The sequence below is a fragment of the Arachis duranensis genome, chromosome 1 (assembly GCF_000817695.3).
Source record: "Arachis duranensis cultivar V14167 chromosome 1, aradu.V14167.gnm2.J7QH, whole genome shotgun sequence".
Taxonomy (NCBI): Eukaryota; Viridiplantae; Streptophyta; class Magnoliopsida; order Fabales; family Fabaceae; genus Arachis; species Arachis duranensis.
The window spans coordinates 5,119,563-5,142,393 of record NC_029772.3 but is presented as its reverse complement, the minus strand read 5'-3'; the positions used below and the strand labels follow the sequence as shown (position 1 = coordinate 5,142,393).

At 36.4% G+C, this 22,831-nt stretch overlaps 2 protein-coding genes across 2 annotated transcripts; one reads left to right on the top strand and one right to left on the bottom strand.

Annotated features, from left to right (window-relative positions):
• The first annotated feature begins 2,271 nt into the window (after nucleotides 1-2,271).
• LOC107493024 (sodium-dependent phosphate transport protein 1, chloroplastic) lies at nucleotides 2,272-7,603 on the top strand. Its single transcript, XM_016114133.3, has 10 exons — nucleotides 2,272-2,745; nucleotides 3,360-3,467; nucleotides 3,580-3,735; nucleotides 3,925-4,140; nucleotides 4,372-4,581; nucleotides 4,924-5,061; nucleotides 5,565-5,666; nucleotides 5,991-6,056; nucleotides 6,423-6,507; nucleotides 6,933-7,603. The coding sequence occupies exons 1-10, from the start codon at nucleotides 2,338-2,340 to the stop codon at nucleotides 7,028-7,030; spliced, it is 1,587 nt and encodes a 528-aa protein (XP_015969619.1). The 5' UTR covers nucleotides 2,272-2,337; the 3' UTR covers nucleotides 7,031-7,603.
• A 459-nt stretch (nucleotides 7,604-8,062) lies between these two features.
• On the bottom strand, nucleotides 8,063-10,105 carry LOC107493120 (cytochrome P450 86A1). Its single transcript, XM_016114229.3, has 2 exons — nucleotides 9,247-10,105; nucleotides 8,063-9,158 (listed from the first exon to the last, which is right to left on the bottom strand). The coding sequence occupies exons 1-2, from the start codon at nucleotides 10,021-10,023 to the stop codon at nucleotides 8,352-8,354; spliced, it is 1,584 nt and encodes a 527-aa protein (XP_015969715.1). The 5' UTR covers nucleotides 10,024-10,105; the 3' UTR covers nucleotides 8,063-8,351.
• Nucleotides 10,106-22,831: the final 12,726 nt, after the last annotated feature.

The window sequence follows — 22,831 nt, the reverse complement described above, 5'->3', positions numbered from 1 at the left end:
TACTTAATTTTATCAGACAAGTCAAAGACTCTACATGAGAAGATGAAATATTTCTTCCGTTCTTTCTGTTACTTGTTAGAGAAAGGCAACAATGTCAACATAACTCCTTTTGCCAACTGTAAAGCTGGTCCAGAATGGTTAATGCAATCTCTTATTCCATCTAAGATTACACAGGAGGAAAACATTATCATTTAGTCACAATTTTTAACTCTCCAACTTTTTTTGGCTGGATTTTCATGTGAAAATGACTAAAAATAGCAGTCTATATGCCAAATGCCGTATCTAGACAATTTAGGCTAGTTCAAGCCATTCTATCTCCTTACCATCTTCAAGAGGCTCAACTTCTGTATACCAAAGCCGCTTCATTAGAAGATCTATTGAACCTTCAAAAGGATAATACTTTTTGGAGAAGTAAATTTCACCTGGTTCTTTTAAGACTTGTCTGTTGACCACACATTCATTTTTTTCTTGGTAGAAAGCCTATTACTCTTCCGTTAAAGTCACTTTTAGTATCTGTTGTCGAAGGATGACTAATACTCTTGTGATGCAGCAAGTGTGGAGAGCGTCAACTATTAAAAAAGATAATTACAACTAAATCATTTATCCATTTGAATTAAACAAATTATATTTTTTATGTTATTGTTATTATTATTTTTTTTTTCTCATGCATGATGCTTTTTTTATAGAAAAAAATTATATCAGTTGTCACCAATCCTCCTTTAAGAAAAACTTCTGCTATGCTGGTAGAAAAAAGGAGACTCAATCCTAATTACCCAAACCGTCGGGTCAAAAGAAAAGTTGTACCAATTATGGTGTCATCATTTTTAAATAATGATGATAACAAAGATATGTCAAGTACATCTAATGGCAATAATGAGAGACCAGCGAAGGCGAGAGCAACTCCTCTAGTGACAAAGTAGTAAGTTACTCCTCTTCTTAAGATAATGATGACAATGTCTTTCGCCTCTGTGGTCAATTTGTTCCTCAGGTATATTTATGTAGTCTCACATCCTCTAGATTAAAAATAACATTGTCTTCAAGAACTTGACTGTTGATGATGTCTCTCATGCTAATTTTTTTTACCATCATCTTTCTTTCTATGTTAACCTCATTCATTATCTTCGCCCTTATTTCACTTCTCGTTTCAGACCACTGTACCTCCTTTCACTTCACTATTTGTGTCTAACACTGAAAATCCTATAAGCTACCACATCAGATCAACCCCTACCTAGCATCAAATCCGATAAAGCATAATATGTCATTTAGACTAATTAATATATATCTCCAATCTGGAGGGATATACTCTAGTGGCAAGTCACACTCCACAGTATTTATGTAAGTTACATTTAATTTTGGATGGGTATGACCAACAATATCCTATCTCATTAATGGTAAGATAGGTTTTGTGTTTGAAATCATAGAAAATATTTTTGAATTCATTTTCTTTAGTCTCATCACTGGAAGTAGAAGAAGATACTACAAATATACTTGACATATTAACTGACACTAATTTCTCAGTCTTTGAAAACATGATTTTATCATTTCGTAATCACATGCAAGTTCGAAAACTCCTGATTTTTTTATTTTGACAAACTACAATCTATTGACAATGTCTTATTCGACATGCTAATTTATTTTACTCGAATTTTTGTTAATGTTTAAAAAAATGTAGGTATCTCAATATCACAATTATAATGTCAATAGAAATTAAAAAGAATATAATTAGCAAATAAACAAAAAAAATCTAAAATAACAAAGACAAAGTTAAATTTAAATTTTTTATAGTCAAAAATAATTATTTATTCTAAAAAAATTATACGGTCATTTAATTAGCTTTATATATTTAAGTAATATTTTTAATAATAATTTAAAATTAATTATTGATATATCATTAAAAAATAAGTAAATTTTATAGTATTTTTATTATAATATTTAAATTACCTAACTTATCTTTTAAAATATAAAATAAAAAAAAATTATATAAAATTTATTAAATATTATTTATTTATTTTTTTAATAACTTAGATACAAAATAATAGCCACCATACACTTAAAAAATATATATGTAGCAAGTAAAAATTGAATTCTTGTTATGGTGGCAAAAGTGCAATGTTTTGCAATTCACACTGAGTTAATCAACGGTTGATACAACACACGTGGCATGACTAATGAGACTGAGAGTAAGAAACAGTATGTGAAACGGACACGTGTCAGAACGTGAGCCAATGCTGATAAAATATCCCTCCCACAAAAAAATCTTGGAAACCGTTCCGATAGAAGTCCAAAAAAGAAGAAAAACGAAACGAATAACAGAAACTAACAAACAACACTCACGCCATGGCCACCAGAGCTCTTCTTTCTTCTTTCTCCCCACCTCCTTCTTCTTCACCCTCTTCTTCCACTTCACTTTCTCGAAGATTCCCATTCAAGCACGCAACCGCAACAACTACTTCATTGCTGTTGTTTGTGTCGCATGCAGGCCGGAGGTGCTCTGTGTTTAGGGTTTCCGGCGGGAGGGACGGTGGCGGGAAGGTGTGGGCCGATGTGAGGTCGGAGAAGCAGCATCACGTGACTGAGCCTAGCAGGTTCGAGGATGAGGATGATGATGACGTTGTGTCGGCACGTGACTTGGATAATGTTGTGGGAGTAGGAGTAGAAGGAGCAGCTTGGTGGCACGTGTTCCCAAAGAGATGGGTCATTGTCATTCTTTGCTTCTCTGCCTTCCTTCTCTGTAACATGGATAGAGTATGCTCCTTCTTTCCCTTCTATCATTTAACTTGAATTTCCAATTTCCAAGTTAGTAGAACCTCTAGAATATGTTAGGAGTGTCCAGGTATGTCTTGATTTTATGTTGATTTAGTTTGTTATTAAGTTGATTTTTTCGTTATGATTTGGTTGTATTCTTTAGCTATAAATAGGTACTTCTAACAGAACCTATGTTAATTATGTGATTCATCAGTTGAAGGGCATCAATTATATTTGATTATCCAAATAAAATGCTGGGGTTGGTTTGTTGTCTTAGTGATAGACCTTTAATCACTCACTTCACACTGAAAAATGTTTATTTGGGATACTCAGTCTAACGCATATTCTGCCAATGATATGACCCTGATAAGTGTTTTACCTCTTTGAAACAGCATATCATCTCCTATTATCTATGTATGAATAGATGTTATATACGTCTTGGTTTTATTTTTAAAGATGTTTCCTACAGGGTTTACTGCATCTAACTATAGTTATCTTGGGTATAGAAAATATTATGGATTAAACAGAAAAAAGAATTGATTAGTATAACACTTTCACTATAGCTGGCATTGAAGTGTTTAATGCTTAGGAACTTCCATCTGTTTCTTATTCAGGTAAATATGAGCATTGCCATTCTTCCAATGTCAGCTGAGTACAATTGGAGTCCCAGCACTGTCGGCTTGATACAATCCTCTTTCTTTTGGGGATACCTCCTCACTCAGGTGGATCTGATTTCACCTTGAAAAGCCTAAGTTTGATTAAAAACTTGTTTCACAGTTGACAATTTCGTACTTAAAGCCGCGCCTCTAAATCATAGATAGACATTTCTCGCAGATTGCTGGTGGAATATGGGCAGACACAGTAGGGGGAAAGCAGGTGTTAGGATTCGGCGTGGTTTGGTGGTCTGTCGCAACAGTCCTGACTCCTATTGCTGCTAAACTTGGGTTGCCTTTCCTACTTGTTGCTCGTGCATTCATGGGGATCGGTGAGGTGAGGAAAAACTATAGTTTCTAGTTTGTTGGGAAAATAAAGGATTATGAAGAAAAATTGAACTGTTTATTTTGTTGTAATGAAAATTGTCTCTGATTTTAGTAATGCATTGATTTATCTGATTAGTGATAACATAGTAGGATGATCCTTTTTTAGCATAAGGAGCTTACTTCTTTTGACCCTTCCTAGGGTGTTGCTATGCCAGCCATGAATAATATCCTGTCAAAATGGGTTCCTGTGGCAGAGAGAAGCAGGTCACTGGCACTGGTCTACAGCGGCATGTACCTTGGATCGGTCACAGGGTTGGCCTTTTCACCCTTTTTGATTCATCAGTTTGGTTGGCCATCGGTGTTTTACTCCTTTGGATCTCTTGGGACAGTTTGGTTTTCTGTGTGGCTTAGTAAGGTAAAATTTGCTCATATGAATTTGTTCCCTTGTATATAGTGATATAGATGCGGTTGGGGAATAAGAATAAGGTGACAATTTTTCATGGATGAATTTTATTGTAATTTCACATAGAACTCCTCCATAAAATTTCCACCCGTTTTTTACATCCCAACCAAAAAATCCTGAATTTCGTGTCTCAGTTGCATTTTCACATTTTTCATATGCTTATCATGGGAGCTGCTGTTGTAGGCATATAGTTCACCTCTTGACGACCCTGAACTGCGTCCTGAAGAAAAGAAGTTGATAACTACTAATAGTGTTTCAAAGGAACCTATTAAAATGATACCTTGGGGATTAATTTTGTCGAAACCACCTGTGTGGGCACTAATCGTATCCCATTTCTGCCATAACTGGGGAACTTTTATTCTTCTTACTTGGATGCCAACATACTATAACCAAGTAAGCTTCTATTTCTTTCGGCATACTACATAGTACATACTTGCGAAATGTGTACAGCTACATCCATGTCCAATATCCTTTTTCTCTGTTTTTACATTTCCATGTAAAATTTTTTATTCAGTCTCACAGAATATAATGTACGAGCATGGTTGTTGATAGTTGACATTTTAGCATCATACTTAGTAAATTTGTCAAGCATTGGCACTTGGCATGCATTCAAGTTACTATTGTATGTTAATACTTTGACATATAAAAGATTTTTGATTTGTAACTTCCTCATAACCTGGAAAAAACACGTGACACAATTTGAAGTTGACATGCTAATTTCCAACATAATCCTAGGTCTTGAAGTTCAATCTTACAGAATCAGGGCTATTTTGTGTTTTGCCATGGCTTACAATGGCGGTATCTGCAAATGTCGGTGGTTGGATTGCAGACACTCTTGTGAGTAAGGGTTTGTCGGTTACAAGGGTCCGCAAGGTATGTCTCTTCAATCAATTGTTTTTCCTTATCAGTTCTTATAGTTTTGTATGTGAGTTCATCAGAAATTTCGAAGCGTATTTGGAACCTATCTCCTGTTATCTATCCTTCAATTCAAGTAATAAAACTAATGAAAGAAAATCAATCTCTAGTTTTGTCTCTGAACTACCTTGAGATATTTAAGTAGATTCTTCATTCTTATACTTTTCTTCTTTTTCTAAATAAGTTAGAACAAAATAATATTCTTTTTTTTTTTTTTACATTAGTTTTTATCTGAGATTGTTCAAGAATGATAATTAATGTTTTTGCTTTAATTCGTTCTGTCTTATAAACTATAACCCACATTATATGTTACAATTTGATCTTTCTATTTTTGAAGAACAAAGTTTCAAATCATTTCTTTTTTTTTTTTCTTTTTACATTTGGTGAAGGGATACCTTTCCCTTCTCTGTCCTTAACAATACCTTCCCATTCACTGTATATTTCAATGTTTTTATTTGCAGATAATGCAAACGGTTGGATTTCTAGGCCCTGCTTTCTTCTTAACACAACTGAGCCATGTTAATTCTCCTGTGATGGCCGTTTTGTGCATGACTTGCAGTCAGGTTTGCTTCTTGTTTCTATTTAATCCTGCATGGGATCTATTTTGTGTTTACGTATGTCCTGTCCTCTTTAATATTTCTGGAGAAAGAGTCACTACTAAAGAAGTTTCTTAAATTTGACTATATTATCATATTGTTGTTAGTTCATAACTTTATGATGTGTAAATTTGATTGGCAAAGTTGAGTTTCTAGACAACAGCTAGTAACTTACCAGATGAGCATAGCTAGAAAATTTTCCCCCGTTTTGCTAATTTTGTTTTAGATAATTAGAAATTACTTGTTCATTCATTGAGGTTACTTAACTTGTTTTGTATTATTCCTTAATAGGGAACTGATGCATTCTCTCAGTCTGGTTTGTATTCAAACCATCAAGATATAGCCCCTCGATATTCAGTAAGTGTTTTCGTTATGGTGAAGACTCACATGCAGTTGTCTTCATGTGAAATTGATAGTTGAGAACCGGTAGATGATTTGATATGTTTGACTGAATTATCATCTAACTGTTCTTAGTTATCAACTTCTCATGAAGACAACTACATGTGAGTTTCTACTTTTTGTTATACCTAGATTTTTCAGCCGAAAATTGATGTTTGATGTGATGCATAAGAGTGTTAGAGTTATCCATTTTTGGTTTTTTTTTTTTTTGTTTTCTGTCGCTAATTCATGGCCATCTCTAATCATATCCTCACCATTTGGTTAAATTGTTACATCATTTAGGAACTGATGGTTTCTAAATTAATTTCGTAATGTGCTCCTTAGGGGATACTGCTTGGTCTGTCTAATACTGCTGGCGTATTGGCGGGTGTACTTGGAACAGCAGCAACAGGTTACATTCTACAGCATGGTAAGTACTTTTTTGCCTTTCCTTCTTGGTTACTGAATAATGACCGTTAGTTTGTGTAGTGCACAATCTGGAGAGTATCGGTGAAACTATTGGTATTGGTACTTGTAATTTAACAGGAACTTGGTGATGTGTTGATCATGTATTTATTAACTAGTAGTTTCATGTTCGAGAGCACTGCCCCTTTTGGGATATCCAATACTCTCGAAAAGCATTGCTTCCAAAGTGGGATACACGTGGTTCTACCCAAAAAAAATCAAACGATGATTCGAGCACATTTGACTGCATTCAATTGAAGTTCTTAGTCACTTTGGTTGATTCAGAAATTAAGCAAGCTACTATAAAGTTTGAATGCCATCAATACTTGATGTAAGTCTGATCTTCTGGGTGAGAATCTAATAGTGCCTTTCTATTTGATTTGTTTTCAGGTTCCTGGGATGATGTTTTCAAGGTTTCAGTTGGGCTCTATTTGGTTGGAACCGTGGTGTGGAACCTTTTTTCAACCGGCGAAAAGATCTTGGAATAACTAGAAAGCAGTTATTACAGACTATCGGTTATCGTCACACCTTATGCATAGATGAATCCTGCCCACGGAACAGGAAGGTCTATGAGAAGAAAATTAAAGGAGGTTAAATCAGGAAGCAATGCATTCTTTTGGTGCCTGACAAAATGGTAAATTTTGAAGATAGAGCATTGAAGATAGCTTATTCCTTGAAAGGTGAATTATCAAAATTTAATTCCCTGATGTTTTTCATCATGGGAGAAGTTCCTTATTTTTTCCCCATCTTTTGGTGGGAAATTCATATTACTATATTAGCCACTTGATTTAACATCATACATGTAAATATAATTTCTATGCCATCACACCAATTTTGTGAAATTAATAGGGAAAAAAATGTGATTCAAATTCATGATGTATTATTCAATACTCACAATTCAGCAAGCTTCTTTTGTCTCCTTTGCAATTTCCTATCTACCTTTTGTACTTGAATCTTTTAGGCAAAGTAGGCAGTGAGTATTACCAACTGATATCTTCTTTCTTTTCTTGTTGGGAACTGATTGATATATGGTTGGTTTTCTTTAGATGACTCTCTATGTTTGAATCTTGACATTTGTCCACCACCTTTCTGATTCCAAATTTACTTCATATTCAGTAGAGAAATTTCTGTTTTCATTTGAAAATTTAATATGATATTATCTTGTGTTTATTTTTATATGACTGCCATGTTTATTTTTCACTATTTGTGCATATTTTTTTTGCATATTTTTTATTTTTAGTATTAAAAATGATCAATAAAAAATAAGAGAAGATAAAAAAAAAATATTTTTTATACTAAAAAGAAAGCATGCAAAAAATACAAAAAAAAATGGTAAAAATATCATTCTTCTAAAATTATTACATGATAATAAGATGATATGAAATGTTCATGAGAAAATATATCATAGAGATTGGATATGATTACTTCTATATTGATAATACTAATTATGCCTACTAATTAACTGAACTAGCCCAATCATGTTTATACATGAATGTATTTCAATAATTAAACAAGTAACATCTTTAAATCGTATAATTGTATTTATTGATGAACAATATGAATATGAAGAGAAGCCATATCTTCTGATATGGAAAACCAAATAAAACATAAACATCACAAAATGATACTTAGTTGACCCACCCGCCATCCATATGTTAATGACCCAACAAAAGCAATAAATAATACATGAAATTACAATATTAAATTGACATATACACCCTTACAAGTATCATTAAACGACAACATTACCCTTTGTTCTGTATACTCCCATTGTATATGCAATGATCAACAGTTCAACACACCTAACCTCTATGCATACGTGGCATTCTCTGGTAGAAGCTGACGTGGCTGTAAGTAAACCCGGAGCCCATTCTTCATGAACAGCGTAAGCGACATCTTCTGCTCCACCTTGTGACCGGGAACCGGCAATACCCGGTATCTCAAAAGCACAGCCGCAGCCACAGACTTCATCTGAAGGTAAGCCAAGTCCTTGCCCAAGCAGGTTCTCGGTCCAGCGTTAAAAGCAACGAACTTAAACCCATCTTTTGGCTGTTCGAATCGAACCCGGTTCTCCCGAACCGAAATCCAACGCTCCGGTTTAAATTCCATGCAATCCTCACCCCAGACACTCTTCATTCTCCCAACAGAGTAAATCGAATAAGTAACCGTCGAACCCTTCGGAACGAAGGTGCCATCTGGCAAAACGTCGTCGTTTAATGCGTATTTAAAATCCTCGGGAACTGAAGGGTATAAACGCAGCGTTTCAGAGAGTGCGGCTTTGAGGTAAACGAGCTTCTCCGCCTCCTCGAAGTCGATAGCATTCTCCGTCCAGAGGCAGCGATCCGAGCCGCGGGAGGCGGAGAGGACCTCCGTGAGCTCGCGGAGGATGCGATCCTCGACGGCGGGGTGGGAGGAGACGAGGTGGAAGAACCAGGAGAGGGCGACGGAGGAGGTGTCCCTGCCGGCGAGGACGAAGTTGAGGGCGATGCGTTGGAGTGCGGCGGCGGAGAAGGGGTTGCCATCGCCGTCACGCTTGTTGGTGAAGCGGGAGATTAGGTCGTCGGAGGATGACTTGTCGCGATTGGAGACGACGACGTTCATGTAATCGTCAACGACCTATGCATGGAAGATGGAACAGTGAAACATTCATGCATATTGATTTTTCATAATAATAATAATAATAAAAAAAGTTGACTTGGCTGACCTTCAAACTGTCCATGAGCCTCTTTTCGGAACCAATGCATAGAAGCTTCTTGAACCTCCACAAGATCCCAGGGTAATACAAAAGCCTATGCAACGTAGCTTCAGTTGCAGAATCAAAGGCATTGCAGAAAGGGTTTTCAGGCAAATCCGGTGACAGAGTTTCTGGGTCCTTCCCAAACGTGAGTCCACAAATGTTATCAAAAGTCAACCTGAGAAGAAGGTCCTGAAGGTCCACCGCTACACCCTCCTTTGCTGCTTTATCCAAGATGCACCACAAACGGTTCTTGATTGTACGGTTCACCCATCGGCTCATGGCATGCTTTAGGGTTCGCGTCGTGAACTCCAAAGCCGCCGTCTTTCGCTGAATCAGCCACGTGGCACCGTCGCTGTTGAAGATCCCTTGGCCCAAGAGATCATGGAATGCTGTTTGCCAGTTGGGCCCTTTCGGGTAATTATCAAATCGGACTTTGAGGACGTGCTCGATGTTCTTGGGATTGGACGTGACTGTGTAAAACCCTTGCTTGCGTGCCAAGAAAGGAAAAGGCAGGATACAAGTCTGGTATGTGGCCGAACCAGAAACTTTGATTCGGCCTATTAAGTTTAGGGTAATCCAATCATGAACCCGATTTCGATTCATGAAAAGGATTGGAAGGCTTCCAAGGAAAGGATACACTCTCGGACCGGTTAGGGTTCGAGAGAAAAGGTGGAACCAAAGTAAATATGCGAATAACAAAGCAATAAGAGTATAGAGTAGAGGAAGTGTCTCAATTTCAATCATGGTGATGGTAGCTAATACACCTTAAGTAATATTGTTGATGATATATAAAGATTATGTTACGATATGGTGTTGGAAGGAAATAAAAGGGTGAGATTGATGAATTTATAGGGGCGACATGCATGAGAGGAGTTTAGGAAGGGTTGTTAGGAATAATTAAAGGAGTACTGTGTGTGTTACGTGTTAGGTTGTCAGAGTCTCAAGAAAACTTGCAAGTGTAACTATATATACCATCCATGCATGTACGCATTATTTTTCCTTTCATCTTTCGGTATATGGGATATTCTGATTTTAATAATTAATTTAAAATTAATGAATTTTTTAAGTTGTTTATATTGTTTAATCTTTGTGTTCTTGTCTTATATTTTCTCTTATACTTTCTCTTTAAAAAAAATATGGTAGGCATGAAAAAATAAATCAAGTATGACGTATGAAATTGACGTATGTTGACAAGTATTTTCAGTGTCAACAATAGAGCTCCACCAATAATTAATTAAACTTCTTATCACTACAAAAAATACATACATTGAATATTTATGAGATTTTGTGTTTAAATTTGTTATGTCAAATAGTTACCAATGGATTAATTTTTTCGACAATAAATTTGTGGGTAATATTTGGCGAAAAATAGAAGAGAATAAGTGCGAACTTTAGCTTCAGATTTATTGTCGGTAAAATTCAACGGTAAGACATTTTAGTTAAATGTTGTTTTTTGATGACACACAAGAAGTTATCGTCGGTAAATTCTACGGTAGTCATCCCTAAAATAGAGAGCACGAACATTCTCCCCCTTTATTTCGAAAAGCCTCTCTCTTTAAACTCTTCTTCTTCATTTTTCTCTCTACCTGTTTCTATCGCCGCTACTTCATCTCCCTCTATCACCGTTAGGTTTCATGCATCTACCTCATATATAAATTATAATTTAAAATTTATTTACATGTTAATTTTGGAATTTGAGATTTAATTATTATATGCTAATTTAGAGTTTAAGATTAACTTAACATAGGATTTGCGTTTTGGTTATCATATGATAATTTAGTATTCATATTTATTATTAGTTATTATAAAATAAAATTTGTGTTAATTATTCTGGTTATTAAAATTGGTTTGATCATGAAAGAATTAAAATAAATTATATGATTTAGTGTTTGTTTATTTTATAAAGTTAGATTACTTTGAATATCTATTAAATGTATTGTGCATTTGAGTTGATTAGTAAATACGATTGAAGTCTCTTGGTGGGTGTATTAGGATTTCAATCTTTGCATGTTGGTTTAGATAAATATTTGGTTTGGATGGAACCGTTGAAGGGTGAAAAAATCTGAATTTTAGCGGAAACTCTTGTCAAAATTTTTATAAGATTTTGAGTAAAATTGAAAAATAAAAATTATATTTTTGAAAGTCTTAGAATTATGTTTAAGGTTGAGAGATATTTTTATTAATTGTAACATTAATTGATTCTTCCTTAAAATTCTTATTTTAAGTGTTTTGGGTTATTTGTTATAATTATTTGTTATTCATATATACCTTTTCTTATATTTGTTATAATTATTTGTTATTTCTTGAGTTTCTTCTAATATTATTATTTATTAGTGTTTGTTATGTTATTAATATGTTTACTTTATTGAGTGCATTATTATGTTTAGAATTGGTGAATTTAATTGTGTTTTGATTAGTGTTAGTAATATATTCGCTGTGTAGACATGACTACAGGTAGCAGAGGTAGGTCGAGTGGGTCACGTGGTCGTGGTAGAGAGCAGGCTTCCACCAAATCCCCAATGACTGCGCAGTCATCACCCTCTACCCTAACTATTCCGTCGACCCATGTGACGTCACAAGTGGGTCCAGCAAACCAGCAATTCATCATGGTCCTAAACTCGAACTACGTATCTTCTTCTGCTACACCTCCACAGATCCAGCGACGACAGAGCCCGTGGTGGGTGATTCCTTAGTGCCCCCAGCAAGATGCCCTTCCACCAATGTCCGTCATTCGACTGAGGATTTGGCCTAATGGCATGCAGGCGTGAGTACATACAATTTTTTAATCTTACGTTTGTTAATTTTAAGTTTTTGTGTTTCTATGTGTTTGTTATTGTTAGTTTTTTTCTCTGCTATATTTGCACCAAACTCCAATGCTTGCACACAGGAGATCTCCGACGTCATTAAGTCGATATACAACTACCCGTAGCCAACCTACAAGCAAATTCTGACTAGGATCAGAGATTGATAGTTTCAGAAGTGGGTGGTAAGAACCCAATAATGTTGAATTAATTAACTGTATTTCATTCTGACTAACTAATGCTGGTGAATCACTTTGTGAAGTTAAAATTCATATGGGATTCAGAGCACAATCTCATGACTAGGAAGATCTACGACCACTAGGCAGCTAAACGTTTTCATCCGCAGATGATGAGCGACATTGTAATGGGCGCGACCATCTAACGTCGTGGATCCGTCCAGCCATTAAGAAGGACCTGGAGGCCTATTTTACTCATGATAATGAGGGGTTCAAGCATCACCATTTGACGAACGTCGCTAACAGGGTTTCGCCTAGGTTGTCAAAGTATACGGGTGGGTCGCCAACCTTCATGAAGACGAAGAGTAGACTGGTAAGAATTTTGTCATTGTTTAATATTTTAGTAGTTACTTTAACTAGTTGTTTAATTTTTTATTTATTTATTGGTTAATATATTTATTTGTAGTCTAAGTCGAGATCGTGAGGCAACGCTGGCAGATACCTTCAACTATACTCATTCTTTGAAGGCCAACAAGGAGAGATTTGCTCACAAATAGCGGCAGCCCATTATATGAGTTTAAATTAACTCTATGTTTCAAATTTATATATTTGCTTGGTTTCAAGACAATTATTTAACTATTATCCTAATTACGACATGTGTGACACATAAGAATTACACGTAGAGGTTAGAGGCCGTGACCTAAGAAGCTCAGCCACCTAGTGGGAACGATGAAGCCGGCTCTAAGACCTCAGTGGTAGATCCTAACAGGATTTGGCGTGAGACCACCTCTGAGCCTCACAAGAATCGTCATTTCGGGTTGGGGTCGTTTTTCGCCAGTGGCCTTCACTCCTCCGTGTTGGTGGCTTCCTTTGTCTGTACCTCTACCTCTGCCACCAACCATTTCAATTCCCAGGAAGTTGTCGACTTGAAGGAGGAGGTGCAGAAGTTGATATAGGAGCTTCACTAGCAAGTGGAGCACTCTGAGCAGAGATACAACGACCTTCTTGCACGCGTGGGAGGAAGCATTGCCATTATCTCGGAATTAAAGTTGGAGTAGCTAGATCAGTTGTGAGAGTAGATGGAGGCGTACAACTAGCAGATGTGCGTTGGAGGCAGCGGCAACACTGCTGGTGGGGCACCGACGTCAGCATATACTCCACCGCCTCAGCAGGGGGACCACAAGGACGACGACGATTACGGGGATCTGTAGGAATTTCATTTTCTTGTTTTTCTAATTCATTGTATTCTACTTCTGTAACATTTTATTGTATTCAGACCATTTTTTTAAATAAAATAATTTGTTAATTTTCTGCTACTTTTAGATTTCTGCTAACAATTTTGTTACTAAGAGTTTTAATTTGACTACTAATTGTGGCTTAACTGTGCCAAAAAAAATAAAAATATTATCGTAGGATTTACTGTCGGATATATCCGATGGTAACTTGTCGCCTAAACACGAGAAATGGCGCCAAAGTTACCATGGGATTAATTTGATGGTAATCATCAACTCAATCTCGACAAATCCATTGAAAATACGGACAGAACATTCGCCGGTAATTAGCGTCGGACGAAAAAAATCTGCCGGTAAGCAATTTCCGGGGATGTTTATACTGTCAACTAGGACAACAATAAATTCGACAGTAACTTTATTATCAGCGGATTTAATATTTGATGAATCCGACAATAAATCCGACGATACTCAGCGTTTTTCTTGTAGTGCAAGTATAACAATTGACCATTAAAAATATGAGTGTACATTTAATCTTAGTGATATTAAAAATGAATTCTGTAGTGAGTTAATTATGTAAACTTTTTAAGTAAAAACATTAAATACTAGTGCATCTATAAAACTAAAGAACTTATTATATAGACATATAATATTATATTTTTTTAAAACTAAATAATAATTTGTTTTAAATTTAATTTGTTTATATTTATTTGATTAAACATAAATTTGATAAGTCACCAAAAAATATGGAGTCACAAAAAAAAAACATAAATTAATTTGATAGTATTTATTGAAATCACAACAATAAAAACGTGACAATCAGAGACTATAAAATATATGTTGTATATGTACAATTACATACAGTACACCTCTGAATCATTCATTTATGTAAAACATTATATATTAATAAAAGTATACAAAAATTAAGTGACATGGAGTGACAATGCAATAATCATTTTTGGTGTGGCAATATGTTACTATAATTATTCAAGCCATCCAATATATATATAAAAGAAATTCACAAGTGCACAAACATGGCTACTTTGGTAAATATGCTTGCCAACCTTTTTTTGTTCTTTCTTTCATTGGTGTGTTAGTAGCTGGCAAATATAGTGTAGAGTGCAAGAGAAGAGTAGTTAGAAACGGTTTATCCAAAATGAGAAATTGAGTTTGTTTCAAAATTTGGGAAAATATAACCAGTAATAGAAAAAAAAAAATCTATGTACCAACCCATATACTATTATATGGACTTGTCAACCTGAGAGAAAAACATGTGCAAACCACTAAATAAAAAATAACATAAGAAACTTACCGTATATGGTCTTTTTCTATGGCAAACTACATGCACCAACCCATGATGTTCCTTTCTCAGCCCTTTTCTTCTGGAAGCTAACTAATTAATTCGAAATACAAACTAAAATACTATGTCCACGAATAGAGTTGTACTGTAGAAATTTATGTAAAGAAATTGTATAGAAAATATTATGTGTCATAAAATGATTTATTTTTCAAAAGTTTAAGTTGTTAAGTAGTTTGATATATATATGATTATTACTATTATTTATAAATAATATAAAAAAATAACTTTTAAATGATGAATATTAGTTAACCAATTATGATAAGTGTACATTAAAAATTAATCAGAAAATTAACCACTTTACATATTGAATAATAAAATATATATTGAAAATAGTTAAGCATCACATATATTTATATACAAATATATAGTGACTGATTTACTAATTAATTTTTAGTATACATGTATCATTTTTTTTAGTTCATTTATTATTATATGTTGTCAACTGCTGTCTAATTCAAATGCTATGTATATAAACGGAAAAGTTTTCACACTTCAATTCACATATCATAGTGGTTGTAGGTAGTGGTTCCTGGAAACTTAGGCTGCATAAAGTTTAAACGAGTCTTGCAAACGAAAATAAAAAATTTCAAGTAGTTAAATAGGGAATTATAATTCTAATGTTATTGCATTTAATTTGTGCATTTGTAAGATACTAAACAAATCATGTGTGGATACTAACCAAAAAATTGTTTGAAAACCATAGTCGTCTAAACCTTATAATTAGAAATCTGATTAAATAAGGTTGTACACTGCGAGACCCTGCCAACCACCGCTGGACCACCGTTGACGGCCGCCTGACTTCTACCACTAGGGGTATTTACGGGTACGGATAATTCAATTAAAAATCGATCTGATTCGATTAAATCTTATCTTAATTGATTTAGGTGTTGATTCTAAAATTGTAAAACTCAAACCAACTCAGATTGATTTTCTAATTAGGTTTATATTAATTAAAAAAAAAGAATATAATAATATATATAAAACTTTATTCCTCTCTAATTCAAATTATGATATATATTTAAGTATAACTTTGATGATGTATTGCTTTTTTTTATTATTACATATTATTTACATACATTTTTTTCTATATGTTTTTCAGTCGGATTTTTAAATTTTATTTCAATCAGGTAGGTACTCGATTACCTAAAGTTATCCAACTTGGATTTCTTACAAAAAAAAACGTTAAATGCCGTCAGATTTATTAGCAGAATAACGAAAATATCCGTCGACAATATATTTACTGGTAAATTTTTGATTGGAAATAATTCGATGGTATAACCCTCGTCAGTAACAAATTACTGTCGGATTTTCAATCTGTCGGTAGTTACCATCGGATTCTACGACGAATTCTTTTTTTATCCCACGGATAATTACCGATGAAAAATTTTCGCCGGTAATTTTGGTGCTCCACTATTTTCTTTTCCGCCTAATTACTGTCGGATTTTTTTCGGTAAATTCGACGATAAATCTAGTTTTTTTTAACATAATAGGTGCTCAATTTTATTATTTAAATTTTTTTTCGCACAATTAGTATTCAAATTCTAAATAATAGGAATCAAATATGGTAAATTAAATATCAATTGTACAAAAAAAAATTAAAAGTCAAATAAATAAAATACAATGAAACAATCTAAAACAAAACTCTAATCAATAAATATCCTGCTAGTCGTCGTCGTCGTTATCTCGCTGGTCCAGCTGAGGCGGCAGACTAGGCGGTGTTGTCAGTGCCCCTCTAGCAATGCCGCTGCCACTGGCATGCATTTAATCTTGGTACATCGCCATATGTTGCTCCATCTACTGAAGCCACTCCAGCTCCCACGTCCACTCCAGCCTGAGGAAATGTGTGTCTGACACGCGTGTGACGAACTCCTGATACCTCTTCTCAGACTGTTGCAGCTGCTGAGCCTGTTAGTGAAGGCTCCTGGTGAGCACCAGCACCTGCTCCCTCAAATTGACGTTGTCCTTGGGATCAACGGGCCGGCTGGTGGCAAAGGCGGATGAAGGTCTCATTGTGGAGGTGCAGAGGTTATCGGCAAAGAACGATCTCACCCCGTAAATATGGTTCATGTACGGCTTAGATGCGGTCTCGCGCCAAACCATGTCAGGATCAACTTCTGATGCAACGGAATTGTTGTCGTTGTCTCCAGTCTGCTGAGATTGCTGGATTGCGACCTCCAATCTTTGTGTGTATGACTCTTGTGTAACACATGTTATGATTAGGATGCAGTCATTTGAAAATTTTATACCACATGATATTTACTCACATAATGATCCGTAGACCGCTGATAAGCAAATATCTCCTTGTTTTCCTTCAAGGTGTGAGTATACTTGAAGGTCTCTGCCATCGTCGCATCACAACTCAATGGCTTAGACTATACAGGTTGATACAACATGTTAAATCAAGTAATAATTATATTATATTTCAAAGACAAAACAAACTTAATAACAAAATGAAACAAGTTACTTACCAGCTTGGCCTTTGTCTTTATGAAAGTCGCTGACCCACTAGTATAATTCGACGATCTGGCCGAGACCCTGTTAGCTATGTTTGTGAGGCGGTGACACCTGAACCCTTCATTAGTCCCCCAATGAACATACAGTTGCTTCTTAATATCCGGAGGAACAAGTAGTGAGGGAACAACACCTTTCACTTATGTCCTCCATCATCTGCTGAAGCCGCCTAGCCATCCGATGGTCGAAGATCTTCCTGATCATGGCATCGTGAGTCTTGTCCCATATAAATTTCTCCTACACAAAGAAAATTTAGCACTAGTTAATCGAAATTAAATATATAATTAAACAAAATAGAAGATATAAACTAAAGTTTGAATATGTTGAATTTTTACTGTCTGCTTTTAAAATCATTGCTTTCTGGTCTCAACAGAGATCTTCTTGTAGCTCGACCATGGGTGGTCGTACATTAGCTGGATGATATTAGTACACTCTTGTGTACATGCATTGTTATTTGGCACAAACCTATAAATAAAAAACTTAAGATTAATAATTTACAAAAAAATATTTGAAGTAATCTATAAACTTCAATTATATTTAGATTTTTTAAAAATTTTGACATAATTTCATCTATAATTAGAATGCGTCAAAAACTCTATCCATCAACAATTCACTTAAATAATTCACAAACAAATAAATATGAAATTATACGACTTAACTAGTAACATCCATCAGCAATCATGAATTCTCAAATACTTTCAACAATTCAAACCAACTAACCTAAATCCAACCTATCTTAACAACTTAAATCCACTAAAACTAGAAAATTAAGTGTAACTAAATTAAACTAACTAACTAAAATAAAAAAATTAAGATTAGCAACCACATATGTTGAATAATCTCCACAAAGTAGTTTGCATATAAAAGATTTAAAATAGTACTCACGTTGTCAAACCATCAAGCCAAATTGTCATCCGTACGATGAAAGGTGGTGGAGAGACATATGGTTGGGATCCGTGAGAGGATTCTAGCACAGCAGTGTCTATCGCTGGAGGCGTCGTCATCAAAATAGTGGGTTGCTGATCGGATGGAGGTGGTGAAGGAGTCAACTCTGGTGAAGCAGCCAGACAACTTCTTGGTTGTGTGGGTGGCGCATTAGAAGGAGCCACGTAGTTGAGATTAGGGACCACGATGAACAGCTGATCCTATACACTCATTGCCTGTAACGTCACAAGGGTAGTCGAAGTAGAGGGGGACGACTGAGAAGTTTTAGGGGTACCAGTAGAAATCCTCCCACTACTACGACCACGAGATTGATTCATGACACCTCTACCTGTCGTCATATTTGCAAAGAGCACACCAATAATACAAATTAAATCTCCCCATATTTATACTTTTGAAAAAGATTTTGACATAACCTCTCCTAAAAAGTGCTAACCTTCATAGTAATAAACTGCACAACAATCAAAACAAACTCTAGGAAGAATTAATCATAAATTAAAGTTCAAAAACAACCACAACACAAAAAATAACTTAACAAACAATAATAAAATATAAAATTTTACAAAGTTAAAACCCTTCAATCTAAACATAACTAATCCATTAGAGAATCTATTCTCAAACTTTAGAACTACTAAAGCATGCATATCATCAAGCATTGAAAATTCAATAAAGATTTTTATTTAGAACATTTCCATTTTCAATCTTTAGTTACTTAACCTTAAGAATACCAAATTACCAATTATTTTAGTCTAATATCAATGTTGTTCTCTTTCTAACTCCACTCTCAGATTGATTAGATTAAATATTATCTAAGCATAAAGCTTTTATTCTAACCAAAATATTAAACCAAAGGACTAAATCACTCTAAAACCTATTACTTCACATACTTTTATAAATTCAAATCAACACTTTAAATTCTAGTTTGTATAAATTACTAGATCTTATTAAACTAAAGTTGAAAATATGTAGTTGTCTCTAAATTTAAGTTCTATTAAGACTTATATGATTTATTTTGTTAACTAATTAGTTGAATATCTAATTAATTAGGTGTTTTAATTTGTTCATCATCAAACTAATTTTTATAAGTTTTCTAACTGGTCCTAAAATATCATCTTAGCTCTTATTACCACTACTTACTAAACATAGAATTCAAACAGCACAACAAATAAATCAATTTAGAATCTATTCTCAACTTCCAACACCATCCAATATCAATGGTCATTAAAAATTCATAATACCAAGCCAGAACCAATTTTAAGAAGAGGGAGAAGGGGGTCTTACTAGGAGGGAGTAGCGACAGTCGAAGCGGCACCAGCAATGACGGTTTAGCGAAAACGACACAGAGAGACGAAGAAGAGGAGAGCTGAACAACGAGAAGAGGCTGACGGAGAGAATATTGAGAGAGAGATGAAAGGGATAGAGAAAGTGGGAGGCAAGAGGATGAGTAGAGAGAGTAATTCGAAATAAAGGGGAAGAGGATTCGTAATTCGAATTTAAGGCACGTTTATTATCGAATTTACAGGCAAATTTATTTGACGTTATAACTTCTTGAACACATAACGTTTCATTAATCAAGGTTACTGTCGGATTTATCCGCCCGTAAATCCGACAGTAACGAGCCCTAAAATTAAATTCAAACCGCGAACCCTCTCCTCCTTCATTTCGAATTCCTTTCTGTATTCTCTCTTCTCCCACTCTCGCTAACCCTCTCTCCACATCTGACGGCACTCAACATTTTTCTTGTAATGATTTAATCGATTCGATATTTATTTAGATTTGCTTACAAAAACATTTTAAATTCAAACCAATTAAATTTAATCAATTTGATTCTCATTCTTATCCAAACCCAAATCAATTCTACCTGCAATAAAAAACTTTTATCTACCACCTTTTTTTTCTCTAAACTCATTTTTTTATGTATATTAATACCTAGAAGGTAAAAATAACTCTATATTTTTGTTCGGTAGTCGGTTTCCGGACAGGTCGGGTGAATAGGTAAGGGAGTGGGAACGCCTCTACTTCGATCGTGCTGGAATTGGGCTCGTCGAGTAGCCGAGAACTCGTTGCAGAAGGAGAATGAGGGGGGGTGCCACCTGCAAAGACACTCCGACGCTCTAGTCAGCGATGTGCAGGCGGGAAAGTGATTAGATGAAAGGGTATGACGTACCTTGGGGAAGGGCAGGTCCTTCCCCATTTATACTGTGTCAGAGGTGGGCCCTGAGGGGACGAGCCCACTTTCCACGAAGATTCCCCCCAGCTGTGTTGGGGGAATGGTGAGGACGCGTGTCCAGGTGTCGTGGCGAACGCTGAGAGCTCGACCACTCGGGTCGGGTTCTCGATGGGGCGGGCCGATCCGTACGTGACTTGGGCCAGACCGTAACAGTGCCCCCACGCGCCGATAATCAGCCGTATAGGCTGTTGGCGGCGAGTCTTTTTATCATTGTTGTCGTTTGGTCGGCCGTTCGTGTGGGAGACGCGCTGCCCGCATGCGTGCCCGTTCGTGGTTCGGGGCGTTCCTTTGTCGCCTCGTTTCTCGCGCGGGGCGTTAAATGCCCATAAAGGATTGAAAAACCCCGTGTGTGCAAAGACGGTTCTCCCCCCAGGTCTTTCGCGCTTCCACTAGAGCGGTTTTGAACAGTTTTATCTTTCTGTTCTTCTTCCATTTACTTTGCTTTTCTGATCATACTGCCCATTCGTCCTTCCTGCGCTCTCATCACACAAAGGTTGTTTCCATTGCTCTAGTGTGCTTCGTCCTTATTTGAATTTTCTCAATTCATCCAGGTAACTACTTCTTTTCCTTTTACTTCAATGATTGTCTGCATGTCCGCCATGATCATTTTTCCTATGCTTGCTCTTTTCTTGTTGTTTATGGGTGCATTTTTGTGGATGCACTTTCTTTTTCTTTTGTTGACTGTGGTGTGTCATGGGGGGTTTATGTTTTTGTTTTGGTCTTGGTTTGTTTGGTCCCCCTTGTGGTCACGGCACGAGGGGTTTCTTTGGGTTTTTCCCGGATTCCGGCCTCACGGACTAACCGCGCGGTGCCCCCACTGTAGGTATGCCTCGTGTCGTTAGCCGAGCTTCAAGCTCCGCCGCGGGTTATGACCCGTATGCGTGGGTGGTTTCCGACCTCAGGAACTCTCCCAATCAGATGGGTGAGGAGGAGCTAACGGAATTTCGCTAGGCCGAATATCTCTGTGGGGGCACCGACGCGGAATTTTGCCAGGCCGAATATCTCTGTGGGGGTACCGACGAGGAGGCGAACTATGATGTTTATGTCCCCGCCCCTCACGAGCGGCTTTATGAAATTAATTTCAATGCCCCCCGGGTTGCCGATTGGATCTGGTTTTACAAGGCCATGTTCACTCAGGTCGGGGTCCGCATCCCCTTTTCCCCCTTTCAAATGAGCCTCCTAAATCGGATTTCCGTGGCACCGTCTCAATTGCACCCGAACAGCTGGGCATCCATTCGCTGCTTTGAGATGGTGTGCGAGTACTTAGAGCTACCGATCTCTGTTGACGTCTTCCTATTTTTCTTTAATCTAACTAACCCTTCAAAGGAGGGGAAACACAAGAAAGGGTTTATGTCCTTCCGGTCTGCCCAGGGCCGGAGTATCTTTGACTTGTTCGAGGACTCCTACCATGGGTTCAAGGACAAGTACTTTAAGGTCCGCCCGGTTAAGGGTCGTCACCTTTTTTGGTTATCTTTGGAAAAGGAGCGCCTCATCCCGACGTATTGGAGTTTCGGGGCAGGGTCTAATCCTTTTATCAAAGTTACTTATAAAGGGATGTCGACCGTGGATCGGCGGATAGCCGACATTTTGTGGGAGGTCCTTGGGAGGAATAATGTGAACCCTCATCTCCTCATGGGTAACCGGGAGGCCGCCTGAGATTATATCCGTGAGTTCTTGATGAGCGGATAATTTATACGCTTTTTGGCATTGTTTTTAGTATGTTTTTAGTAGTTTTAGTTGAGTTATTAGTATATTTTTATTAGTTTTTAGTTAAAATTCACTTTTCTAGACTTTACTATGAGTTTGTGTATTTTTCTGTGATTTTAGGTATTTTCTGGCTGAAATTGAGGAACCTGAGCAAAAATCTGATTCAGAGACTGAAAAGGACTGCAGATGCTGTTGGATTCTGACCTCCCTGCACTCGAAGTGGATTTTCTGGAGCTACAGAAGCCCAATTGGCGCGCTCTCAACGGCGTTGGAAAGTAGACATCCTGGGCTTTCCAGCAATATATGATAGTTCATACTTTGCCCAAGATTTGATGGCCCAAACCGGCGTTCAAAGTCACCCTCAGGAATCCCAGCGTTAAACGCTGGAACTGGCACCCAAATGGGAGTTAAACGCCCAAACTGGCATAAAAGCTGGCGTTTAACTCCAAGAGGAGTCTCTACACGAAAATGCTTCATTGCTCAGCCCAAGCACACACCAAGTGGGCCCGGAAGTGGATTTTTATGTCATTTACTCATCTATGTATACCCTGGGTTACTAGTTCACTATTAATAGGATCTTTTGACATTGTATCAAA